This window comes from Lycorma delicatula, chromosome 8, assembly GCF_047948215.1.
Source record: "Lycorma delicatula isolate Av1 chromosome 8, ASM4794821v1, whole genome shotgun sequence".
NCBI classification, from domain to species: domain Eukaryota; kingdom Metazoa; phylum Arthropoda; class Insecta; order Hemiptera; family Fulgoridae; genus Lycorma; species Lycorma delicatula.
In genome coordinates, this window is record NC_134462.1 from 111,079,103 (window position 1) to 111,100,725 (window position 21,623).

Here is a 21,623-nt window from a genome sequence, read left to right on the forward strand (position 1 = left end):
TGATTATATCAAGTTTTAGCTTAAATTATTTTTTCTATGCTTAATCAAAAGTGGTAAAATGAAGCCAAATTTACAGTACTGATGATGCCTTTCACATAACACTTGATGAGCATAACTTGATGAGGTGTATTGTACCAGAGTGCAAGTTTTGCCCACAATGACATCTGTTAATTATAAACATTCTAGAACTAATATGAAATAACTATGTTAGATTAAGTGTTATAATCCTAATTCAACATTTTCAACAACTAAGTAACAAATTAAAAAAATGTAATGCAGGAATGTCCTTGTTTATACATTTTGATTTTATAGTTCATTAATACTGTTCCTTGTTGTAATGGGTCAAGTCTCAAATTAATTTAAAAAAAACTAATTATGTTATACTACTACTGTTTGTCATTAGTAAGAGTATGTGAGGCTTTAGGACACATTTTTGTGATTGTTATGCAAAATGATTCAGGTCATGAGAAAACTGATTGTTACGACAGAATCTTATGTGATACTTTATCTGCTAATTACAAATTCCACCAAAGCAAAGCAAACTAGACTGATAAAATTAAAAAAAAAAACAAAAGCTGGAAAAATCACTCATCACTCATGGTTTCAGTTATTTGGTTTCATTATACTGTACAATTATTGAAATTAATAATTTGAAAGTATAAAATGTCAAGCTTATAAGTTTATTACATTATAAGTGATGTAGTTTTAATATCTATTTGCTCTTGTTTTCTTTGGTGTAGTGTAAATATTGTTTTAATGAAATTTGAGGTGCGTCTTCAATCTCATAAATTTTTTATATCAATCTGTGTAAAATATTTAATTTTAAATAGTTAAGTAGAAAATACAAATGTTTTTATATAGAGAATTAAGAAAATGATTCCTACAAAATAATTTTTTTTACTTTTTGGTTCTAAGGTTACATTTAAAAACAAAAATCATCCTTATATTAAATCATGTAGGCTGTGTTTACTTTTTTTGAGGTTTTAGAGTCATTGACTACTTCAGTCATTTCCACGTCACAAAAAAAAAATTTCTTCCCCATTCTGATAAAAAAAACTCTAGCGACGTACTCGGAAAACTAGTTAGTCATTGTCGTCACAGATCATCTAATAAAGACTTGTCATGGAATATTAAAACTCCAAAAGAATCAATATGGCAAGGGTGTAAAGGATCCTTGCCACAAAAAAATACTAAAACAAACACAACAATAAACACTAATAATTTTTATTTAAATGTTGTCAAAACTTTGAAAATAAATTAAAAACTTAAATCACACAATTACATTAATCGCATAAGAAGTAATTTCTTAATTTCTATTGCCTAGATTTACCCTTAGGCCATCTTTTCTTCTTTTTTTTTCGCATAAGAAGTAATTTCTTAATTTCTATTGCCTAGATTTACCCTTAGGCCATCTTTTCTTCTTTTTTTTCTTTATTTTCCTACAGGCTGTGATGTCAAACTCCAGGTTGTCCAAAGCCTTGGAAATGGGTTTTCTGATTCTTTGCAGTAAATCACAGAGAATCTCCTGCCTACTGTCACTAGATGATGCTGGCAGCAGGAGACTGCATTTCAATTGTGCGGTCAGCAGCGTATCAGAGTCAAGACTCTACACAGTTCCCCTAAAGATTATGGGGCAGCTGAAGTACTCACTTTCTCATTTAAAGGCCTCTGTACCTTTGAATGCTCTATCATTCGACAAGTCCTTTTTTCTAGTAATTTAATTTCCGACTTTGCTGTTGCATGAATGGTTATGCATGTCTGGGTAAACAAACGAACATCCAACTTGTGAAATCAAGCTTTTATCTTCCTTAGACAGTCAATATGTTTTGCCAGTCAATATGTCGCAAGGTGCAGGTGGAAAGGTGGTTGGACATGCCCCGGATCATTGATCCTGCCTGAGTTCCCCCAGTCAACTGGTTCCTACAGATTTAGCCTGAACCATGGGGTCAGGTACTGCCTGACCCACAGTACTGTCATCCTAGGGCTCACACATAGCAGTAAGACCTCCAATACCCTTATGAATGGGACAATCCTTGCCAAGGGCTGAAGTTACTGTGACTCATACTGAGCGGCTCAATACTTTGGGAAGCAGCCCACCCTCAAACCAGCTTCATAACTGGAGTCCCAACATTGGCAAAAAATAGATCACAGTTGCCTTCTGCCACTGCTGCAAAGAAATTATTATTATTATTATTAAAAGTATTATTTTTTTTGGGGGGGGGGGCATTGACTGCTGTGGTTATTAGCCCCTTTCCACATCAAAATGAAAAAAAGAAAAATCTTTTCCCCTCATGTTAAAAACACTAGTGACATAGTCAGTAGATAGTCATTACAAGATCACACCCAGAAATAGATTTTTCAAGGGGTATTACAAAACCCCAAAAGAAGCACAACATGACAAAGGTGTAAAGGGGCCTTGCCAGTTAAAAACTAACACTAAAAACATTTCTAAAACACATTAAAACACTTAACCATTTTTAACAAAATATTATCAATACAATGAAAATAAATTCATTGATTTTAACATTTTTGATTTTTGAATTCAATTTTTGATTTTAAAATTCAAGAGTTCATAAAAAACCTATTTCAATCAATAATTCTATTGCCTAGGTTTTCCCTTAGGCCATCCTTTCTTTTTCCATTTTTCCATCTTCCAAAAGGCCTCATGTTGAATTCCAAGGTATCTGAGGCCTTGAAGATGGAGTATTCAGATCCTTCACAGTAAACTTTGTAGGATCTCCTGCTGTCAGCATCAGATGACATCGACTCTGATGGCGTAGTCAGAAGTACATTACAGTCAAGACTCTCTTTAAAGGCCTCTGTTTTTTCTGAGACTCCATTGTTGGTTTTTTCAAAATCTTCATTTTCCAGAATCTATACTTCTGATCTCACAAATCCTCGAGGGGAGATTTTTTCAATTTGTACTTTAGCCTTGGTCTTCATTTTGGTTTCATTTTCCTTTGCCTTTGATTGGTCGAAGGTTCATTCCTCAGTTGTGTAATAATCTTTTGTGTAGAGACATCTCTTCAGTCTGACCTCTCTTCATCATTTGTCCATGCTTGCCAATACTGATGACAGTTCAGAGATTATGTCTTTTGATTTAAAAGAAGCTGCACTTGTCCGGGTGTAATGGATCGCCACAGGGACAGATCTGTTTCCTAGTGCATCTCGCCAGAGTATGTCTGAATTAATGACATCCAAAATACCTCAATCCAGTCTGTGAAAGCCAGTCTTGATTTTTTTCAGTGCACTAAGATTTGTTAAATGTTAAAACATGTGACACGGAGGGTACAACTTCTCCGTTATGTTGGGTGTTCAAACTTTGACATGCAACAATTCCAACAACATCATGCAATGCGCTCCTGAAGCTCCTTGACGATCTCTTCTGTGCAGTTTAGTAGGTTCCTGCACACAACAACTCCCTTGGAGGTATTTAATGTACTATGCGGTACAACCTCAATGTTGATGAGTCTTATCTTCATAGCTTTTAATAGCCATAATGACTGTAGGTCATTGGAAAAATAGACAGATAATGAGAAATTAAAGGAGAATATAGAAAAATAATAAAGTATGTCAGAGAAAAAATTAAGTAGGACACTGGTTAAAAAGAAAGTGCGTGCTAATAGACCTTTTGAAGGTGTGATGGAAGGAACAAGCAGAGAAGGAAGAAGAGAATAATTAATTGATATGACGGTGAAGGAGAAATAAAAGCAAATAAAAAGTCACTGGAGTATAAATGATTGGATTTGGAGGCTGGCTATGAGCTGAGACTCATCTAAATTCCAAAACTAAAAATAACTGTTTTATGTACAAAAAATAGTGCTTAACTATTTTAAATTAAAAAATGTATACTCGGTCGCTGTAAAAAAAATTATTCAAGTTTTGTTAAAATATCTATAGACCATTCTACTGTGGCCACGCTCTAGTGAGGTCACATGGAATTTTGCCAATATGCAGAAATCTGCAACGTTATCCATTATTCCACTAGTAATCAAAATGTTTATCCCAGTTATTTATGATAATCTCACAAGTAAACTATATTATATAAACTAAATTTTGTGTGAAAATCAAAGATTACCAGTATCATTAAAATATTTTGAGCAATGATATATATATATATATTTTTAATTATGTTTAGTGTACAAAAAAATACAGCATTAATAAATTAGAATTGGATCAGTGCCGTTATTCAACTAAAGGAGAAGATTTATTAGCTAAAATGGGTAACAGGACACATGATTTTCAACCAACCATAAAACATGTACCTACACTTGCATTCAATGGAGTAAGTACATATTTTAGTAACATTTTAAGGTAAGGTGGCACCCCAAAATGTTTAAAATATTAAGTTTATGCTGTCATGAGGCTCCCCCCACCACCAAATAAATTTAGAAAATTTAATAAAGGTTTATCCAGTGTTTAAAAACTTGTGCTCAGAATTCTTTGAAAGAAGCAGTTGCTGAAAATGAAGGTAAATGTAACCTTGCGGTTAATTTAAGATGAAACCTGATAGAAACGTGGTCATACAAGTTAGAACGGTCTGTTGTCAGTCATTAGTTTTGATATTAGTAAAGTTATAGATGTAGAAATTTAAAAAATAAATACTAATGTAGCCCTACAAGCTCACAAAGAAAACAATAACTTTATGCTTATAGTGGCTGCAGTGGTGGTATGGAAGTTGCTGGTACTCTGGTAGTATTTTAAAGGTCTGTTGAACATAATGAGTACAGTACTGTAAATATCTAGGTGATGGCAAGTAATACATCCAAAGCAGTACTTGAAATAGAAATTTATGGAGAAATGGAAATTGAAAAGCTAGAATGCATCAGTAGTATTAAAAAAAAAAATGGGTATAGAAAATTACAAAAGTAATATAAAGTTAGAAGGTGGTAAGGGTTTGACAAGATCTGGTTGACTAACAGCTTGACAGATTGACAATCTGCAAAATTACTGTGGTGAGGCTATCAGAAGAAATAATAGTAATTTGGCATCATTTGTTTTTTAAGACGAGATGTAGGGATGACAATTTCATAAGACATCAACAGGTGAAAAACAACATCATGAGTTATGCCGCTCTTCTAATAATATGGTGCAGTTATAATAAAGCTAAACTGAAAGGAAGAAGTTACAATCACAAAAATGCATTACCAACTACTATAGGAAGTGTTGCACAAGTGTTTGCATGAATGAACACAAAACCCAAATGAGGCATTCAATACTATTATTTGGAGTAAACTACCTAAAACTAAATTTGTTGGAATTGATGTATTTAGAACTGGTGTGTGTGATTCTATACTTAAATGTATTTATGGATGTATGGGAAGAGTAAATATTCTCAAATATTTTGGTATTGAACCAGGCTAACTATACTGGAAAACTATTAATTGTCATGCTGTGCATCAAGAAATCTGATAAAAATAGTGAGAATTTATTAAATGAATTTAGAAAGAGATTTAAGATTTAAATGGAAGAAAGAAGGCTATGAGCAAGATCCAGATGAGTGATTATGAAGCAAGTATGTACTAATAATATTTATTTTTCCTAATTTTCCAAAAATTAATTTCTTAACTACAAAAGTATAGTTTTCCAAAAACTACTAGTCACAGGTAAATGAAATTTATGCCATCAGTTGTGTATGCTATGATGTAGTCACTGATATTTTTGATTCCCATAGATTAAAAATACATTTTTTATTAACTTTTATAGTTGGATAAATATCATAGAATCATACATATTTAAAAATGTAATTTTATTTCTCAGTAACGCTAAATGATGAAATGCCTATAGAAAGTGCAAAGTAAAATGTTTAAAATGGTATATTTGTTTGTATGACTAATTTTGTTTTTGAAAAAATGTACCTTAATATTTTTAAAAATATACTGTCAAGATATGGGGTACCACCTTACCTTAATAAACTATTTACAGATTCAGTATCTAATAAATTATTAATCATAATACTGACTGGGTTTTTCTTTCTCTTTTTTTAAGCAACACTTTTACAGTGCACACTGCTTCATCAGGTTAATACAGAGTGAGCAACATAAAACCAAACCCATAACATAACCGCTGCAGAATTGGTAGGTTAAGTTTAAATGAAATTTTATGAATTACACAGATAAATTAAATAGACATAAAATGTAATTTAAATATTGCATTTATTTACCTTATTGTTAAAAAAGATGTTCAAAATAAGCACCCTGAACATCAATGCACTTTTGTGCCCAACTGATCATATTGAGAGTCGTCTATCGCAAAACGTTGTCAGTTGCATTGATTTCTCGTTGAATCTTCACAATCAGTTCATCAACTTTGTGGGGATTAGATGGATAAACTCTCTCCTTTAAGTAGCCCCAAAGGAAAAAATCGCAAGTAGATAACTCTGGTGAACGTGGAGGCAACCATCCTCTGCTGACAGCTCGTTTCAGTGAAACGTTTGATGTGAGACACATTTCTCTGTCTTGTTGAAAGAAGCTGTATTCTTTTTCATTAGCCATTAATTGTGCATAGAATTCTTCAAAAATTGTGAGGTAAATTTGTGTAGCCAGTCTGTTCAAAAAATATTTGTTCCACTAGATTTATACGATTACCGGAAATTGTACACCAAACACCAATTTTCTTATCGTGAAGTGGACGCTCAAATATCTCGTGAGAATTCCTCACCATCCATTAGCCGGTGTTCTGTGAATTAACGTGGCTAGATAAATAAAACCATGCCTGGTCTAACATAAAATACATCAGATTTATCTGTCCACCAACAATGTTTTCAAAAAGCCAGTTGCAATAATCAAGTAGTTTCGGTTTGTCTGTCTCCTTCAGTTGCTCCACAGTTGTAACATGGTATGTTTTCAATTTTAATCCATGAAAAATTTTACGACAAGATGTGTATTTATTACCAGGTTGTTGAGATAACTTGCATTTTTTTTTGGACTGGCAGTAATTCTTCTTTCAGTATTGGCAATGGCTTGTGGAGCCCTAACGGAAAATTGCCTATTTCATTTTGCATTTGAAACAACCTGTTGTATGCCATTTTTAACTACATCATGTATGCTGCTCTTCACTGAGATACAGGCATTTGTAAGTTTTTCTATGAATACTTGATGTGATTCTTCAAATGATTCAGAATGAATATAGGCCTCAGTTATAGCTAACCTTTCCTGGATTGAATAAGGCATTTTACACAAACACAACTGCACTCCCAATACTGCACTGCAACAAAAGATATACTACTCTGACATGTGATCACCTCACAAATGGCAGCAACAATCAGTAGTAACATATACATCTACTAGTCGAGCTAGTTGAGTGAGAGTCTTTCATAAATAGTGGTTGGTAGCAGTTTCATTATGGGTTCGGTTTTATGATGCTCACTCTGTATAATAACATATAAATATATTCTTAAAATCTTAATATTAAGATTAAAATGATATTCTTTCTACATTAAAATGCTTTTTATTTATTTTATGTTTATCCAGTGAAGTTTTCGCCCACCATGAAAAAAGAATTACATTGTATATTTATTTTTGTTTCCATTACATACCTTATGAAGATTGTATTATTTTATGTTTATGTACAGCTAGCTGCTGCATTAAACAGTAGTGATCCTAACAAATTTGACACAGGTTCTCAGCCATACTACGCTTTTTAGTAGTTAATACAGTATTAACTCTTAATTGGTTTGTATGCATCTAATTGAACCTAAATAACAGGTCTAAAAGTTTTACTTTATAAATACTTGTAATTTTTGAGAATATTTATAAATATAAATATTGTACAAATATTTTTATAAGTATTTGTAATTTTAGTTAGTTATAGGTTATATTATAACCTATAACCCAGTTATATTATAGTTAGTTATAATTCTAGTTATATTGTATTAACAGTTTAGTGAATATGCTCATGACATTATGTAATTATTTTCAATAAAAATCAAAATATATTGCCTTGAATTAATATATTAAATATAGAAAAAACATTCTTTTTTTTAAATTTCTTATCAAACAAAAAAATTATGCTGTGAGAACACACCACTGGGCAATTTTAATTACACTAATCTACAATTTTTTTCAGTTTTAATTACTACTATTATTTTAAAGAAGTATTAGTATAAACCAAAAACACCAAAGTGTACTTTTATTGTGTTACCTTCTAAATAGCCCCAAGATATGCAACACACTTGTGTCCACATTTCTTCTACCTCAAAACATTTGTGGAAAGAAATTTTATATCCACAAAAAATTTATATCCATTCACTTAGCATTTTTTTTTTTTTAATTTTATCTGTCCAGGGGCTTCAGCATAAGTGTAGGTGTTATTGGCTAAGTATGATCATAAATTAATAGTGAAGTGTGAGCTGGAGCGTTATTGTGGGACAAAATCCAAGAATTGTTAGTCCACATTTGTGGTCATTTCTTCAGACTGCCTCAGAATGAAACTGCTAAGTAATACTATTTTTTTGTTTACTGTAAGGCGTTCTTTTTAAAGTTCATTGTAACAAAGAAAAAACAGTAAAAAAATCGTAACATTAGATCGAACTTGGAATGTTTTTTCGGTTTTTGTTTTTATGAAATTTTCATAGGGATGACTGGAACTTTATTTCAATATCATATTCATAAACCTACGTTTATGAATAAACCTACATTATTTCATCACCTGTAATAACATATTTGAGTAATTCTGAGTCATCAGCACAATTGTCTTGCAGTGTTGCTTTTATTGAAAATTCGGAATATTGAAACAAAGTTTGCTGCCTGCTACATATTTCATACCAAAAATGTCAGTTAAAATTGTTTCACAAATTCTATAAGAGAATCTCACATTTTCAGTAATTTCTCTAATAATGATTCAACAATTACTGATCACATTTTCCTTTATTTCATAGATATTCTCGTTGATTGTATTGTTAGGATATCAAACCTTTGTTCATCATTTTCAAACAAAATAAATTACAACTCTTAATAAAATACTTTCTACTTACTTCACCGTCAAATTTGAACTACCCTTCTAATATGGCTGAAGAAATTTATATATATTACAGTGTCACCATCATTGGAGAAAAACATATATGATGCAGAATTAAAAAATCCTCTGCTATATTTATACAAAATATTGCAAATAATGTATTGTTTTTGTGTAAATAAATATTTTGATCCAAAGCTTATTTATGAGAATAATAATAATAGATAAAAATTACAATATTTAGACATTAAAATTAAGGAGAAAATCTGTGTAAAGAAAAATTGAAGTTTGTATAAAATTGACAGAGATAATAAAAATAAAAAAAATTGTATAAACTTACATTAATAATTAATATTTAATAATGAATTATTAATATTTAATAATTAAATTGCAAGAAACAAATGGAAAAATTCCTAGTAAAAAAAAAGAAAAAAGGTTGTTCTTTTACATTCCAGTGTGCACTACATTTCAGCTACTTCTCATAGTACAGATATGTTTTATTTTAAACGATTAAAATGTGCAACTGTATAGAAACTGTACATCCTTAATTTTTAAAATTGTAAGTAAATGTAACATTGGGAAAGTAAAATCATAGTGCTAGTCGTTTTACATATTCCAAATGTGGCCTGCCTACACAATTTTTCCTTCTACCTGTCCTTCCAATATTAAAGCGACTATTCCAGGATGCCTTAGATGTGGCCTATAAGTCTGTCTCTTCTTTTAACTATATTTTTCCAAATGCTTCTTTCTTCATCTATTTGCCGCAATACCTCTTAATTTGTCACTTTATCCACCCATCTGATTTTTAACATTCTCCTATAGCACCACATTTCAAAAGCTTCTAATCTTTTCTTCTCAGATACTCCGATCGTCCAAGTTTCACTTCCATATAAAGCGACACTCCAAACATACACTTTCAAAAATCTTTTCCTGACATTTAAATTAATTTTTGATGTAAACAATTTATATTTCTTACTGAAGGCTCGTTTCACTTGTGCTATTCGGCATTTTATATCGCTCCTGCTTCGTCCATCTTTAGTAATTCTACTTCCCAAATAACAAAATTCTTCTACCTCCATAATCTTTTCTCCTCCTATTTTCACATTCAGTGGTCCATCTTTGTTATTTCTACTACATTTCATTACTTTTGTTTTGTTCTTGTTTATTTTCATGCGATAGTTCTTGCGTAGGACTTCATCTATGCCGTTCATTGTTTCTTCTAAATCCTTTTTACTCTCGGCTAGAATTACTATATCATCAGCAAATCGTAGCATCTTTATCTTTTCACCTTGTACTGTTACTCCGAATCTAAATTGTTCTTTAACATCATTAACTGCTAGTTCCATGTAAAGATTAAAAAGTAACGGAGATAGGGAACATCCTTGTCGGACTCCCTTTCTTATTACGGCTTCTTTCTTATGTTCTTCAATTATTACTGTTGCTGTTTGGTTCCTGTACATGTTAGCAATTGTTCTTCTATCTCTGTATTTGAACCCTAATTTTTTTAAAATGCTGAACATTTTATTCCAGTCTACGTTATTGAATGCCTTTTCTAGGTCTATAAACGCCAAGTATGTTGGTTTGTTTTTCTTTAATCTTCCTTCTACTATTAATCTGAGGCCTAAAATTGCTTCCTTTGTCCCTATACTTTTCCTGAAACCAAATTGGTCTTCTCCTAACACTTCGTCCACTCTCCTCTCAATTCTTCTGTATAGAATTCTAGTTAAGATTTTTGATGCATGACTAGTTAAACTAATTGTTCTGTATTCTTCACATTTATCTGCCCCTGCGTTCTTTAGTATCATGACTATAACACTTTTTTTGAAGTCTGACGGAAATTCCCCTTTTTCATAAGTATTACACACCAGTTTGTATAATCTATCAATCGCTTCCTCACCTGCACTGCGCAGTAATTCTACAGGTATTCCGTCTATTCCAGGAGCCTTTCTGCCATTCAAATCTTTTAATGCTCTCTTAAATTCAGATCTCAGTATTGTTTCTCCCATTTCATCCTCCTCAACTTCCTCTTCTTCCTCTATAACACTATTTTCTAATTCATTTCCTCCGTATAACTCTTCAATATATTCCACCCATCTATCGACTTTTCGTATTATATATTGGTATACCATCTTTGTTTAACACATTATTAGATTTTAATTTATGTACCCCAAAATTTTCCTTAACTTTCCTGTATGCTCCGTCAATTTTACCAATGTTCATTTCTCTTTCCACTTCTGAACACTTTTCTTTAATCCACTCTTCTTTCGCCAGTTTGCACTTCCTGTTTATAGCATTTCTTAATTGCCGATAGGTTCCTTTTACTTTCTTCATCACTAGCATTCTTATATTTTCTACGTTTATCCATCAGCTGCAATATATTGTCTGAAACCCAAGGTTTTCTGCCAGTTCTCTTTATTCCGCCTAAGTTTGCTTCTGCTGATTTAAGGATTTCCTTTTTAACATTCTTCCATTCTTCTTCTACATTTTCTACCTTATCTTTTTTACTCATACCTCTTGCGATGTCCTCCTCAAAAATCTTCTTTACCTCCTCTTCTTCAAGCTTCTCTAAATTCCACCGATTCATCTGACACCTTTTCTTCAGGCTTTTAAACCACAATCTACATTTCATTATCACCAAATTATGGTCACTATCAATGTCTGCTCCAGGGTAAGTTTTGCAGTCAACAAGTTGATTTCTAAATCTTGGCTAACCATGATATAATCTATCTGATACCTTGCAGTATCGCCTGGCTTTTTCCAAGTGTATATTCTTCTAGTATGATTTTTAAATTGGGTGTTAAAGTCGGTCCCCTCTTTCATTCCTTTTGCCCAGCCCGTATTCACCCACTATATTTCCTTCCTTGCCTTTTCCAATGCTTGCATTCCAATCTCCAACTATTATTAAATTTTCATCTCCTTTTACGTGTTTAATTGCTTCATCAATCTCTTCGAATACACACTCTACCTCATCATCATCATGGGCGCTTGTAGGCATATAGACGTTAACAATCGTTGTCGGTTTAGGTTTTGATTTTATCCTTATTACAATGATTCTATTGCTGTGCGTTTTGAAATACTCTATTCTCTTCCCTATCTTCTTGTTCATTATGAAACCTACTCCTGCCTACCCATTATTTGAAGCTGAGTTAATTATTCCAATTACATTTACATGTATTATCAACATTATTTTATAAGTAATATATTAAAATTGTTTCTTTTTCAGGTTTACAAACAAAAAGATCAAGATGATGCTGAAAAAGATTTACAAAAAGTTGTTTGTAGATATCTGAAAAGTAAACCAAAATCCTGCAAACATCACCAACAGAAAGATTATATTTCCAATGAAATTGTTTAAAAAATTATATTTTCAGTGATAGTGTTCAAAATGTTATTATTTGTGTCATGTCTGTAACATAAATAAATAATTTTTAACTTTTTTTGATATTCACTGGAAAATGTCAACTTATTCATATTAATGTTTTAATCATTTAAGAAACGTTATTGTCATTTTTCTTTCATAGTTTGATGAAGTCACTTGTATAACAGATATTTATATAAGTTGTATAACTGTTTTACAACAGTTGTCGTTAAACAACATAAATTAGTTTATTCTTAGGTTTAGAAAAACTCCAAAATATTTTCTTTATTTATGAAGAAAGTAAGTTGTAACTTACATAATTATCATTGATTGCATTTAATACACAAAATAACATATAAGTTTTTTATATTGATGTATTTGCTGTTATCAATCATATTTTTGTCAAAATTTGCAAAATGTCCCACAAACTCACAAGTATTACCATCTTGTAGTTTCATTTCATCGATACTAACATTGCAAAACTTGTTACCTGTCATTTTCTGTCGATTGCCATTATTGAAGAATCGAGAAGTCCTGCTATGTTGTCAACATGTTTGAAACAATACACAGTGATTGAATTTTTACAATGGTAAAATTGAATGCTAGCAACATTCATCGTCATCTAAGGCCATTTATGTAATGAAATTGTTAATCAAAGTACTCTGGTAGGTAGACAATAAAATTTTGTGTATCAGAAGCAGATAAAGTGAATGATGAACATCGGAGTAGTTTACTAGTTTTTGTGACCGATGAGAAGCACCAAAAGGATGTAAATGAATAGATTCAAAATAACCATTGGATCACTCAATGCATGGCCACCCAGATATGCATATTGAAAGAATAAGTAGGACTTACTACTTATTGCATAACTAAGCTACAGTAAAATTTTTAGGGTGGGACCCAAACAGCTTCTGAAATGTTATCGTGACTAGGAAGATTATTTCGTTTTTATTTGGTGGAAGACAAAACTTAATGCTTTTATAAAAATATTTTTAAATACATAAATAAGAGTATTTTTTAAACACACCTTTGAAAATAGATGATTTTTTTTTCTTATCTTGAAAGCAAGATTCAAAGACCCAACAGTAAAGTAACAAAATACACACCACAAATATAGCAATTTGGGTTTTATAAATTGAACAAAATGTAGGAAGAAAAACAAGACAGGGAGGATTGTATAGTGGTTACACTAAACACTATATTAGACTGAAAATTATTTGTAATATGTAAATACGTATTTTAAATAAATTTTGGTATATCACTTTTACCAGGTATGTAATAGTGTAGTATTCTATAATTTATTTTATTATTTACCGTTATACTTAATACAGTGTGATCATTTTAATGCATACTACGTGCATTACTTGAACAGTCTTCAAGAAAAAGTTTGCTTAAATTATCATGACAGACAGGAGTACACAAAAGGCCACAAAGAAATTAGGTCTACATGCATATTAAATACATTGCATACAGGAACTGAAATCCCCAAACTCTGTTAAAAGAATAAGGTACTGCCAGTGATTTATCAACCAGGTGAAAAGTAATGGAATGGGCATACTGGATAATGTAATTTAAGTGATAAAGAGTATTTTCACCTTATTGTCATAACAGATATTGGTCAACACAAGATCTACATATTTAAATGAATTCCTGCTGTACTCATAGAAAGTGGGGGTTTAGTTTGTAATTTCTTGATGATGAATAGTGGGCCAGATTTTTTTTACAAAACCCTTAACAGTCCAACATACCACCATACAATAATGTAACTTATAGCTCTTCTCCAGCCTATGAACACTATTGTTACTTGCAACAAGATGGGGCAACATGACATACATCCAAAAACACCATGGAATTTTTGGAAGAAACATTTGACGATTGCATAGTCTGAAAAGGTTTGTGGCCCCCTTGTTCCCCTAACTATCATCACCAGACTTCTTTCTCTGGAGTTTTTTACAATTGAGCAAACCCATGTAATCTGCAAGACCTAGAGTGAGCCATTACTGTAGAGATGAATTCCAGTAGCACTAGCAGATGCTACAGTAAGAAAGTTGTCAATAATTAACAACAGAAGGTCTTAACAGCAGAAGGTGAAAGCACAATTTGTTTTCAAGAAGAGCTTTAATTATTCCCTTTCATTCTGGCATTAGAAAATTATTAATAATCAATTTAAAAATTAGGAATAAAAATCAAAACAACTTGGTCAGTAGTAGTAAGCAACTTAAATGTTATAAAACTTTTAGATGGAGGCTTTTTTTAAAGTACGCATGTTTAAATAATTTTCAGTGTTATAAAAATTTACGATCTAATATTATGGTTCAGATCTAATCTTGTGGTTCAGCATCCCCCATCAAATTGTACTTATATTAAACCATAGTCATAATTCTCCTCGAAAACATTTAATCGTAAAATCTGCTCATTTATCAATACTGTCTACTCTACAACCAGAAAGTAAAAAGAAAAAATTAACTTCAAAAATAAGATAAAAAAAAAGATATGAGCAAAATTAAAAATTTATATTAATAATGTCCAATAAAGGGCCATAATTTGACACCTGCCTCTATTAAATTTAGATATATAGGTCACAGTTCTGTGAAAATTGGATACTCGATTCTGAAAATATATAGCAAAATTGTTGTGGACACATTCACAGACTTAGACAGTTTTTTTTCAAATACTAGCATTTTATGTTTTCTGATTCTGAAAATATAATTTATTGTAATATATCAAAGTGTTAAATTAAAATATAAAAGAATTGATAATTTTAAGTACGGGCCCCATTCACTTAAAAATGTATCTATTGAAGTAATTATTTACTTAAGTAAGTTAGACCAATTTATTGACAATTAAAAAAAAATATAAATACCTAGATGCTCACTTGTATCACGGAGTCGAAAATCAGGCCAAAGCTAGGATATATATAGTCCAATTTCAACTTTTTTGGTCAATAGATTTACAAGATATGTGGCAAGAACTGTTTAGAAATCTATATTACATTCTTTGTGTTCCTCTTGTCATCCATTTAATATTCTACTCATCCATTTTAATATTCTCATTTCCACCAATTACATCTTTATCAGCATCTTTTTAATTGCTGAAGTCTCAGTCATATCATACATTCCTTGCCTTTACCAGGATTTTCAAAAGTTTTCAATCATTTTCTTTTCAAAGCAGGCTACTTATCTTTTTCTAATTCATCTTTCCACATGGGATTTTATACTCATTTTAATCTTTCACCTTCTTTACTTTTGAACATATATACAGAGTGGAGCAGAAACAATTAGATGATTTAAAACTTGAAATTGAATACTTTAATGAAAATGAAATACTAACTAGGTACACCATTGTAAAGAACAAGGACAACCATTTAGTTTTCAACTTATGTTTAGAAGATAATATCATATAAGTGAGCACCATTAGTAGTAAGGTACATTTCTGCATATCGTCCATGATTTCCTTCAGCTGATCCAATGGAATTGATGAATTTCTGCTCATATGAAATCTTTCAGTTCCTGTATAGGGTGAGGTGAGTTGGTGTAAACCTTCTCTTTCAAATGGCCCCATAGGAAAAAAATTGCATTCTGATAAACCAGGCAAGCAGGGAGGACATGCAACATCTCTGAAACAAAAGATTACATGTTGGGAAAACATTTCTTGCATGACTGCCATGGAATTTTGTGCTGTGTGGGATGTAGCACCATCCTATTGGAACCACATCAGGCATGTGGTGATATGACGCCGTTAAAGTTCGTTATGGAGAAATGTTCACAACAGCACTACATACTGGTCTGATTTGACCATAACAGACTGACCATTAGCATTCTCAAAAAAGTACGGCTCAATCACTCCAAATTCACTAACACCACCACACTGTAACTTTTCACTGTTCAGTGGCTTCTCATGCAACAAGCACGGGTTCTCTGCATCCCAATATCTGAAGTTCTGCTTGTTAATATATCCATTTAGATGAAAATGTACTTCATTGGACATTAGCAGGTGATCCAGCAATTGCGATGTTTCTTCGATTAGTTGCAGCAATTTCCTGCAAAAGTCACTACAATGATTCACAACTAAAGACTTTAAATTGCTTTACTCAGCTATATGCATTTTCCCTATCACTTACACTTTTTGGCATGGTGCTGTTTCATACAATCAAATATAATCTACAATTAGCTGTGGTAGGTAGTGTACTCTTCATATCCTTAAAGATTGAATAGGTATGACCTAAGGATTGATCCCGGATTCATTTTTATGGTCTTCTGTTTTCTCTTATGTACGTCCGTATCTTTGATTGTATATATAATATATACACTACAACTGAATAGGAAGATCCAGAAAGGGGACATGTGAGGAAATTTTCAATATTGGTTTTTTTACGTAAATCAGCTAGTACAGGATAGTTACATATAATAAGCAAGAAGGATACATGTGTTATAGCTGCTTATTGCTGTACATTTACTTTATTACTTCCTTGTACGAAGTAAAGGAAGTATTGTGATCGCGAAAAATTTCGGTTTTCAGATTTCAATGGAAATATACATTTTGACCATCCCTGAATCCATTTTGACATAACATATGTGTGTATCTCGCATAACTCAAAAACAATTAACCATAGGATGTTGAAATTTTGGATTTAGGACTATTGTAACACCTAGTTGTGCACTTCCCCTTTTGATTGCAATTAACTGAACCAAAAGTGTCCAAAAAAAGCTCAAAATCCAAAAAAAATTGGATTTTGAACTTTTTCTTAACTGTAGTAATAAGCCCTCATTGAAAGCTTTTTAACTGTGTATCTTAAGTGGTACTTGTTTTCATTGGTTCCAGAGTTATAGTCAAATGAAATTTTAATTAATGAAATATTTGAATCTTACAAGGGTTTAGGTACATTGGTTCAAATCAGACTTCATCTCCTTTTTTTTAATTTAAATATATTGATTTATTAATAATTATTAACCTCTAATTATAAAAAAAAATTACAATAAATAATAATTCAATAATAACAATAATAAAAATAATGAAAAATATCTAATGAAACAAAATTTGATGTACTTTTCATTTAAAAGTATGTGTATATGTAATTTAATAGGTGTACAAGTAAGTTATGTAGTGTCCATATCAGATTTGGTGAAGGATCTGATTATTTATTCTTGTTTTAATTTTGTTGATGGTTGTATCATAATAATAAAAAAAAAACAGTATTAGATAGATATAAGACATACATTTATTTAAAGAGTAAAATATATATATATATATATATATAGATAACGTTTACTCTATCCTAATATTTCAGGTAAGATTGTTGAATTAATACGTGTATAAATATTTGGTGTTAATAACTAATATTTTAGTAATTGTGTAACTGTCCATTTCATTACAGAATTGGAGTACACATCTCGCTTTCAAATGAAATAAGTTTAAATGAAATGCAGCAAAAAATGTGTATATGTAATTTAATAGGCATACAAGGAAGTTATGTGGTGTCCGTATCAGATTTTTTTGAATGAGTGATGCAGAAAGGTTACATATGATACACACCCCCTTTTTATGAAGTTTTGTTTTACAAGGTTGGCAACTCTTCAAGCATTAATACCATGTTCTTTTGCCTTCACTTTCATACCAGCTGTTAAAAGGTATTGAGTGTGAATAACCTTTAAGTTGTTGTACATTAACTGTTAAGTGAAGTTATTTAATAGTATTTCTACGATGTCATCAGAGGAAAATTCTGCTAACGTGAGAATCAAACAAAAAAACAATTCTGATACCTATAAAAGGATCTTATTAAGAAAAGTAAGGTAGCTGGTTAAGAACATACAAATTGGAAAGGTGCAGTAATACCCTCTAGAACAACTGGCAGTGACTGTGTATGTAAGTACAAAAGTTTTTTTAAATTTCTTGATGATGAATTTAATGAAATTATTCAGTATTTCAATGAAATGGAAAGCAAAGACATGCAAGATGTTTATTTACAATTTCTAATTGTGTGTAGGGACATTGTTAGAAGAAAATCTGATGATACTGCTGAACAAAGTACTTCTAAAAAGCCAAAAATCAATTCCTATGTGTACCATATTAAACATAGGGAGAACTGCATGAAGTCTGCAAATGAACTTCTATATCAATTCATGGGGTTAGTAAACAAAAAAAAGAGTACGTCGTATTTGCAAACTTTTGTCAAAAAATGAGATTCCAAAGGATATGTGGGGAAAAAACTTCAGTGGTAATGCTATCCCAGGCCCTGTTTGCCTAAGAATTAATGATTTTATTAGTTCACTAAATTTTAAGTAATCACAGTACTCTGGAATGACTAAATACAATCTAGATGGTAGGCTTAATAGAAAAATATTGTATAATATTTATATCTCAAACAATATACTAGAAAAACTCTCATATGCCTTTTTAAGCTCGATTACAATGAAAAATTTGGTTATTTTTTTGGATGGCCACCAGTTGATGTATGTATAACTTGTGAAGAGCTGGGTCAAAAGTTAAGGAACACCTCTTTGAGTGATAACACTAAGAGAACGGTTGCTGCAGAATTAATAGTGCACAAGTGAAAAGCAAAAAAATTGTACAGTAAATTAACTGAAATGCAAAACAAATTAGAGTATAAGACATCTGACTTCTCAAAAGTAAATCTAGTTCTAACATTTGATTATATGCAAAATTTGCTATAACCAAAGTCACGGTTCAGGACATTTTTTGTTTAAGACAATTCTTTTATTTACATTTTGCATTCACAATATGGGCACTAATAAATCAGATATTTATGTTTACACATGAGGGTATAGTAAAGAAATAGCCAAATGAATTTTGTAGTATTATTTTATATTATATAAATGCCATAAAACAGAGGAAATGTAAAATTTAATTCTTTAGTGAAGGGTATGGTGGGCAGAATAAAAACCACATAGTGGTTTGAATGTTCCTGGCCTTCATTGAACAAGAAAACATGTGTAGAAACATAACTATTTACTTCTTAGAGGTCACTTTTTCTTCTGTGAGATAGGAACTTTGAGCAATTAAAAGTATTAATTCAGAGGTGGACAGGATTTATACTGTTCTTTGGTGGTTGGGTTTCAATTAACCACACATCTCAGGAATGGTCGAACTGATAAATGTACAAGACTATACTTCATTTACACTCATACATATCATCCTCATTAATCCTCTGAAGTATTATTTGAACGGTAGTTACCGGAGGCTAAACAGGAAAAGAAAGAAAGAAAGGATTTATACTGTTGAAAAATATGGAACGTTAATGGGAGTTAATGTTAAAAGCTTCAAGAAACAATAAATTTTCAGTAATTTATCCAACAACAGAAATGATTCTGAACTTAAAGTCTTGGCGTTGAACCTACTACAAAAGTATCTGCTTATCTGATCATTCATATGGAAGACAAGTACTGCGAGAAAAAGAATTTCATTTGAGATCATGAAATTCAACAAGTTTATTTGTAGCGCAAATCAAACCCGAAAAGTTGTTGTAAGGTTTTATATTGATGGATTACAGTTTCACACATTCAAACTTAAGCACAGGAATTTGAATGTCAATATCCAACCTGATTAAGCCTATGAGGGAAAAATTTCTATTAACATTAAAAAAATAGATGTTAATAAGTACATTACTGATGCTGAGTTCTACAATGAAATTCTTCAATAGCCAAATCTTCCAGTGACAACAATGAAGAAAAAATTAGTGATGATGAATAAAGTGCAGGTTTTAATAGGCGAAGAAAAAATTTGTGTATCCAAAAATGTTTTAAAAAAAATTTCTTTGTTTATGTTAAAAATATTTATAGCCAAAAAATATAATTTTTTTTTTTTTAGTTAACTAAGTTGATCTAAGTTTAATCGGTCATTTATTGTCTTATAATATACAGTACATTATTATGGTGCTAAATAAAGATTTTTAAAAACTGACAACTGGTGAAACTTCATACTCGATGAACTTTTTAACTTTAGACACTCTTAAGCATCATTTTCAGATCGAATGCAAATTACTTTCATTATAAAATGACTTAAGTTTATGTTTTTAACAAATATGAATAAAAGTTTAATTGGGGTTAGCCTAGAATCATTGAACTTTGCAAAAAGGGAAAATGTGATGTTTTTTAAAAAAATTATAAATAATGAAATTTTACTAAAAATGTATTTGAAACATGATATGCATAAAATAAATAATTGAAAAGGTATGGATGACTTTTACCAGAATATTTAACAAATATTTGTAAATGTCCAACTCCTGTAAAATTAAAAAATTGTCACGTGTCCCCTTTCTGCATCTTCCTATTTTGTTGTTATAAAAGAGCTGTAGCTGCTGGTAATATGCAATTTATTTTTCTTAGAAAGATATAATTACTTATGAACAGTAAATGATTCAAGCAGATATTTTTTATGGTAAATTAGGATTTGCTGTTCTATTATAATTTTGTTTTGTTTTATTAATTCGTTGTGTGTTATACATTTATACACACATATAATAAAAAAGTTAATGGTAAAAAAGATTGTACATGTTAAGTAATATTTTAACTTGTTGGGTGATTCAAATTGATTTTCTTTTCAAAACTGAATTATGTTGTAGCATATTATATTTACAATTATATTAAATTAAAAAACCTTGTATTTTATTATTATTTTTTAAAGTTTAATTTACATATTAATATGAAGTTTTATTCAACATACATTTCATTGTTTATATTTTATTTCCATAAAAAATTAATTTAATTTATTATTTTATTTTTTATTAAAAGACCAACATTATAATTATTTTATTTGATGCTACAATATCACACTATACTTTAAGAAGAAAATTTATGTAAATATTAAAAAAAAATAGAGATTACAATTTTTTTTAATAAAGAGTAGTTTAAAACCCAAAAGCTGGATTGATCCTAACTATCAGCTATTAATAGAGTCTAGACAGCACTTGCGAGTTGTACTAAGCTGTAATAGATTTTTCCTTCCTTAGAACCATATACTGCTAAAAATAGGATTGATGTATTAGCAGTTCACTAGTAAATTTGGTAAAATATGTCTACAATGCACTAACTGAAATATATTAATTAATCCATAAAATGATTATACAAGTATACTCATGAATTTCATTGAAATTAATAAGAGCCCAACATAAATAAAATCAAAGAAAAAGTATACTTTATAATTACTGGAATATAACAATAATTGGCATAATTTTTACTTTATGTTTAAAATAAAATATGTCAGTCATTTAATTTAAATTCTATGAAGTGTAAAAAGCAGAAAACTTTTTACACTCTGTTATCCAAATCAATAGGAAATGTTATGTTCTGATGAA

General features: G+C 30.7%; 1 protein-coding gene across 2 annotated transcripts in view; it reads left to right on the forward strand.

Moving 5' to 3' along the window:
* The window catches only part of LOC142328957 (gamma-interferon-inducible lysosomal thiol reductase-like protein), a 35,420-nt gene extending 23,021 nt beyond the window's left edge, over positions 1–12,399 (forward strand). For both annotated transcript variants that reach the window (XM_075373158.1, XM_075373159.1), the window contains exons 5-6: positions 4,139–4,285; positions 12,179–12,399. In XM_075373158.1, coding sequence (XP_075229273.1) covers positions 4,139–4,285; positions 12,179–12,310 — 279 coding nt within the window. In that variant the 3' untranslated portion in view covers positions 12,311–12,399. The remainder of the gene's footprint in view (positions 1–4,138; positions 4,286–12,178) is intronic.
* The last annotated feature ends 9,224 nt before the right edge of the window (positions 12,400–21,623 follow it).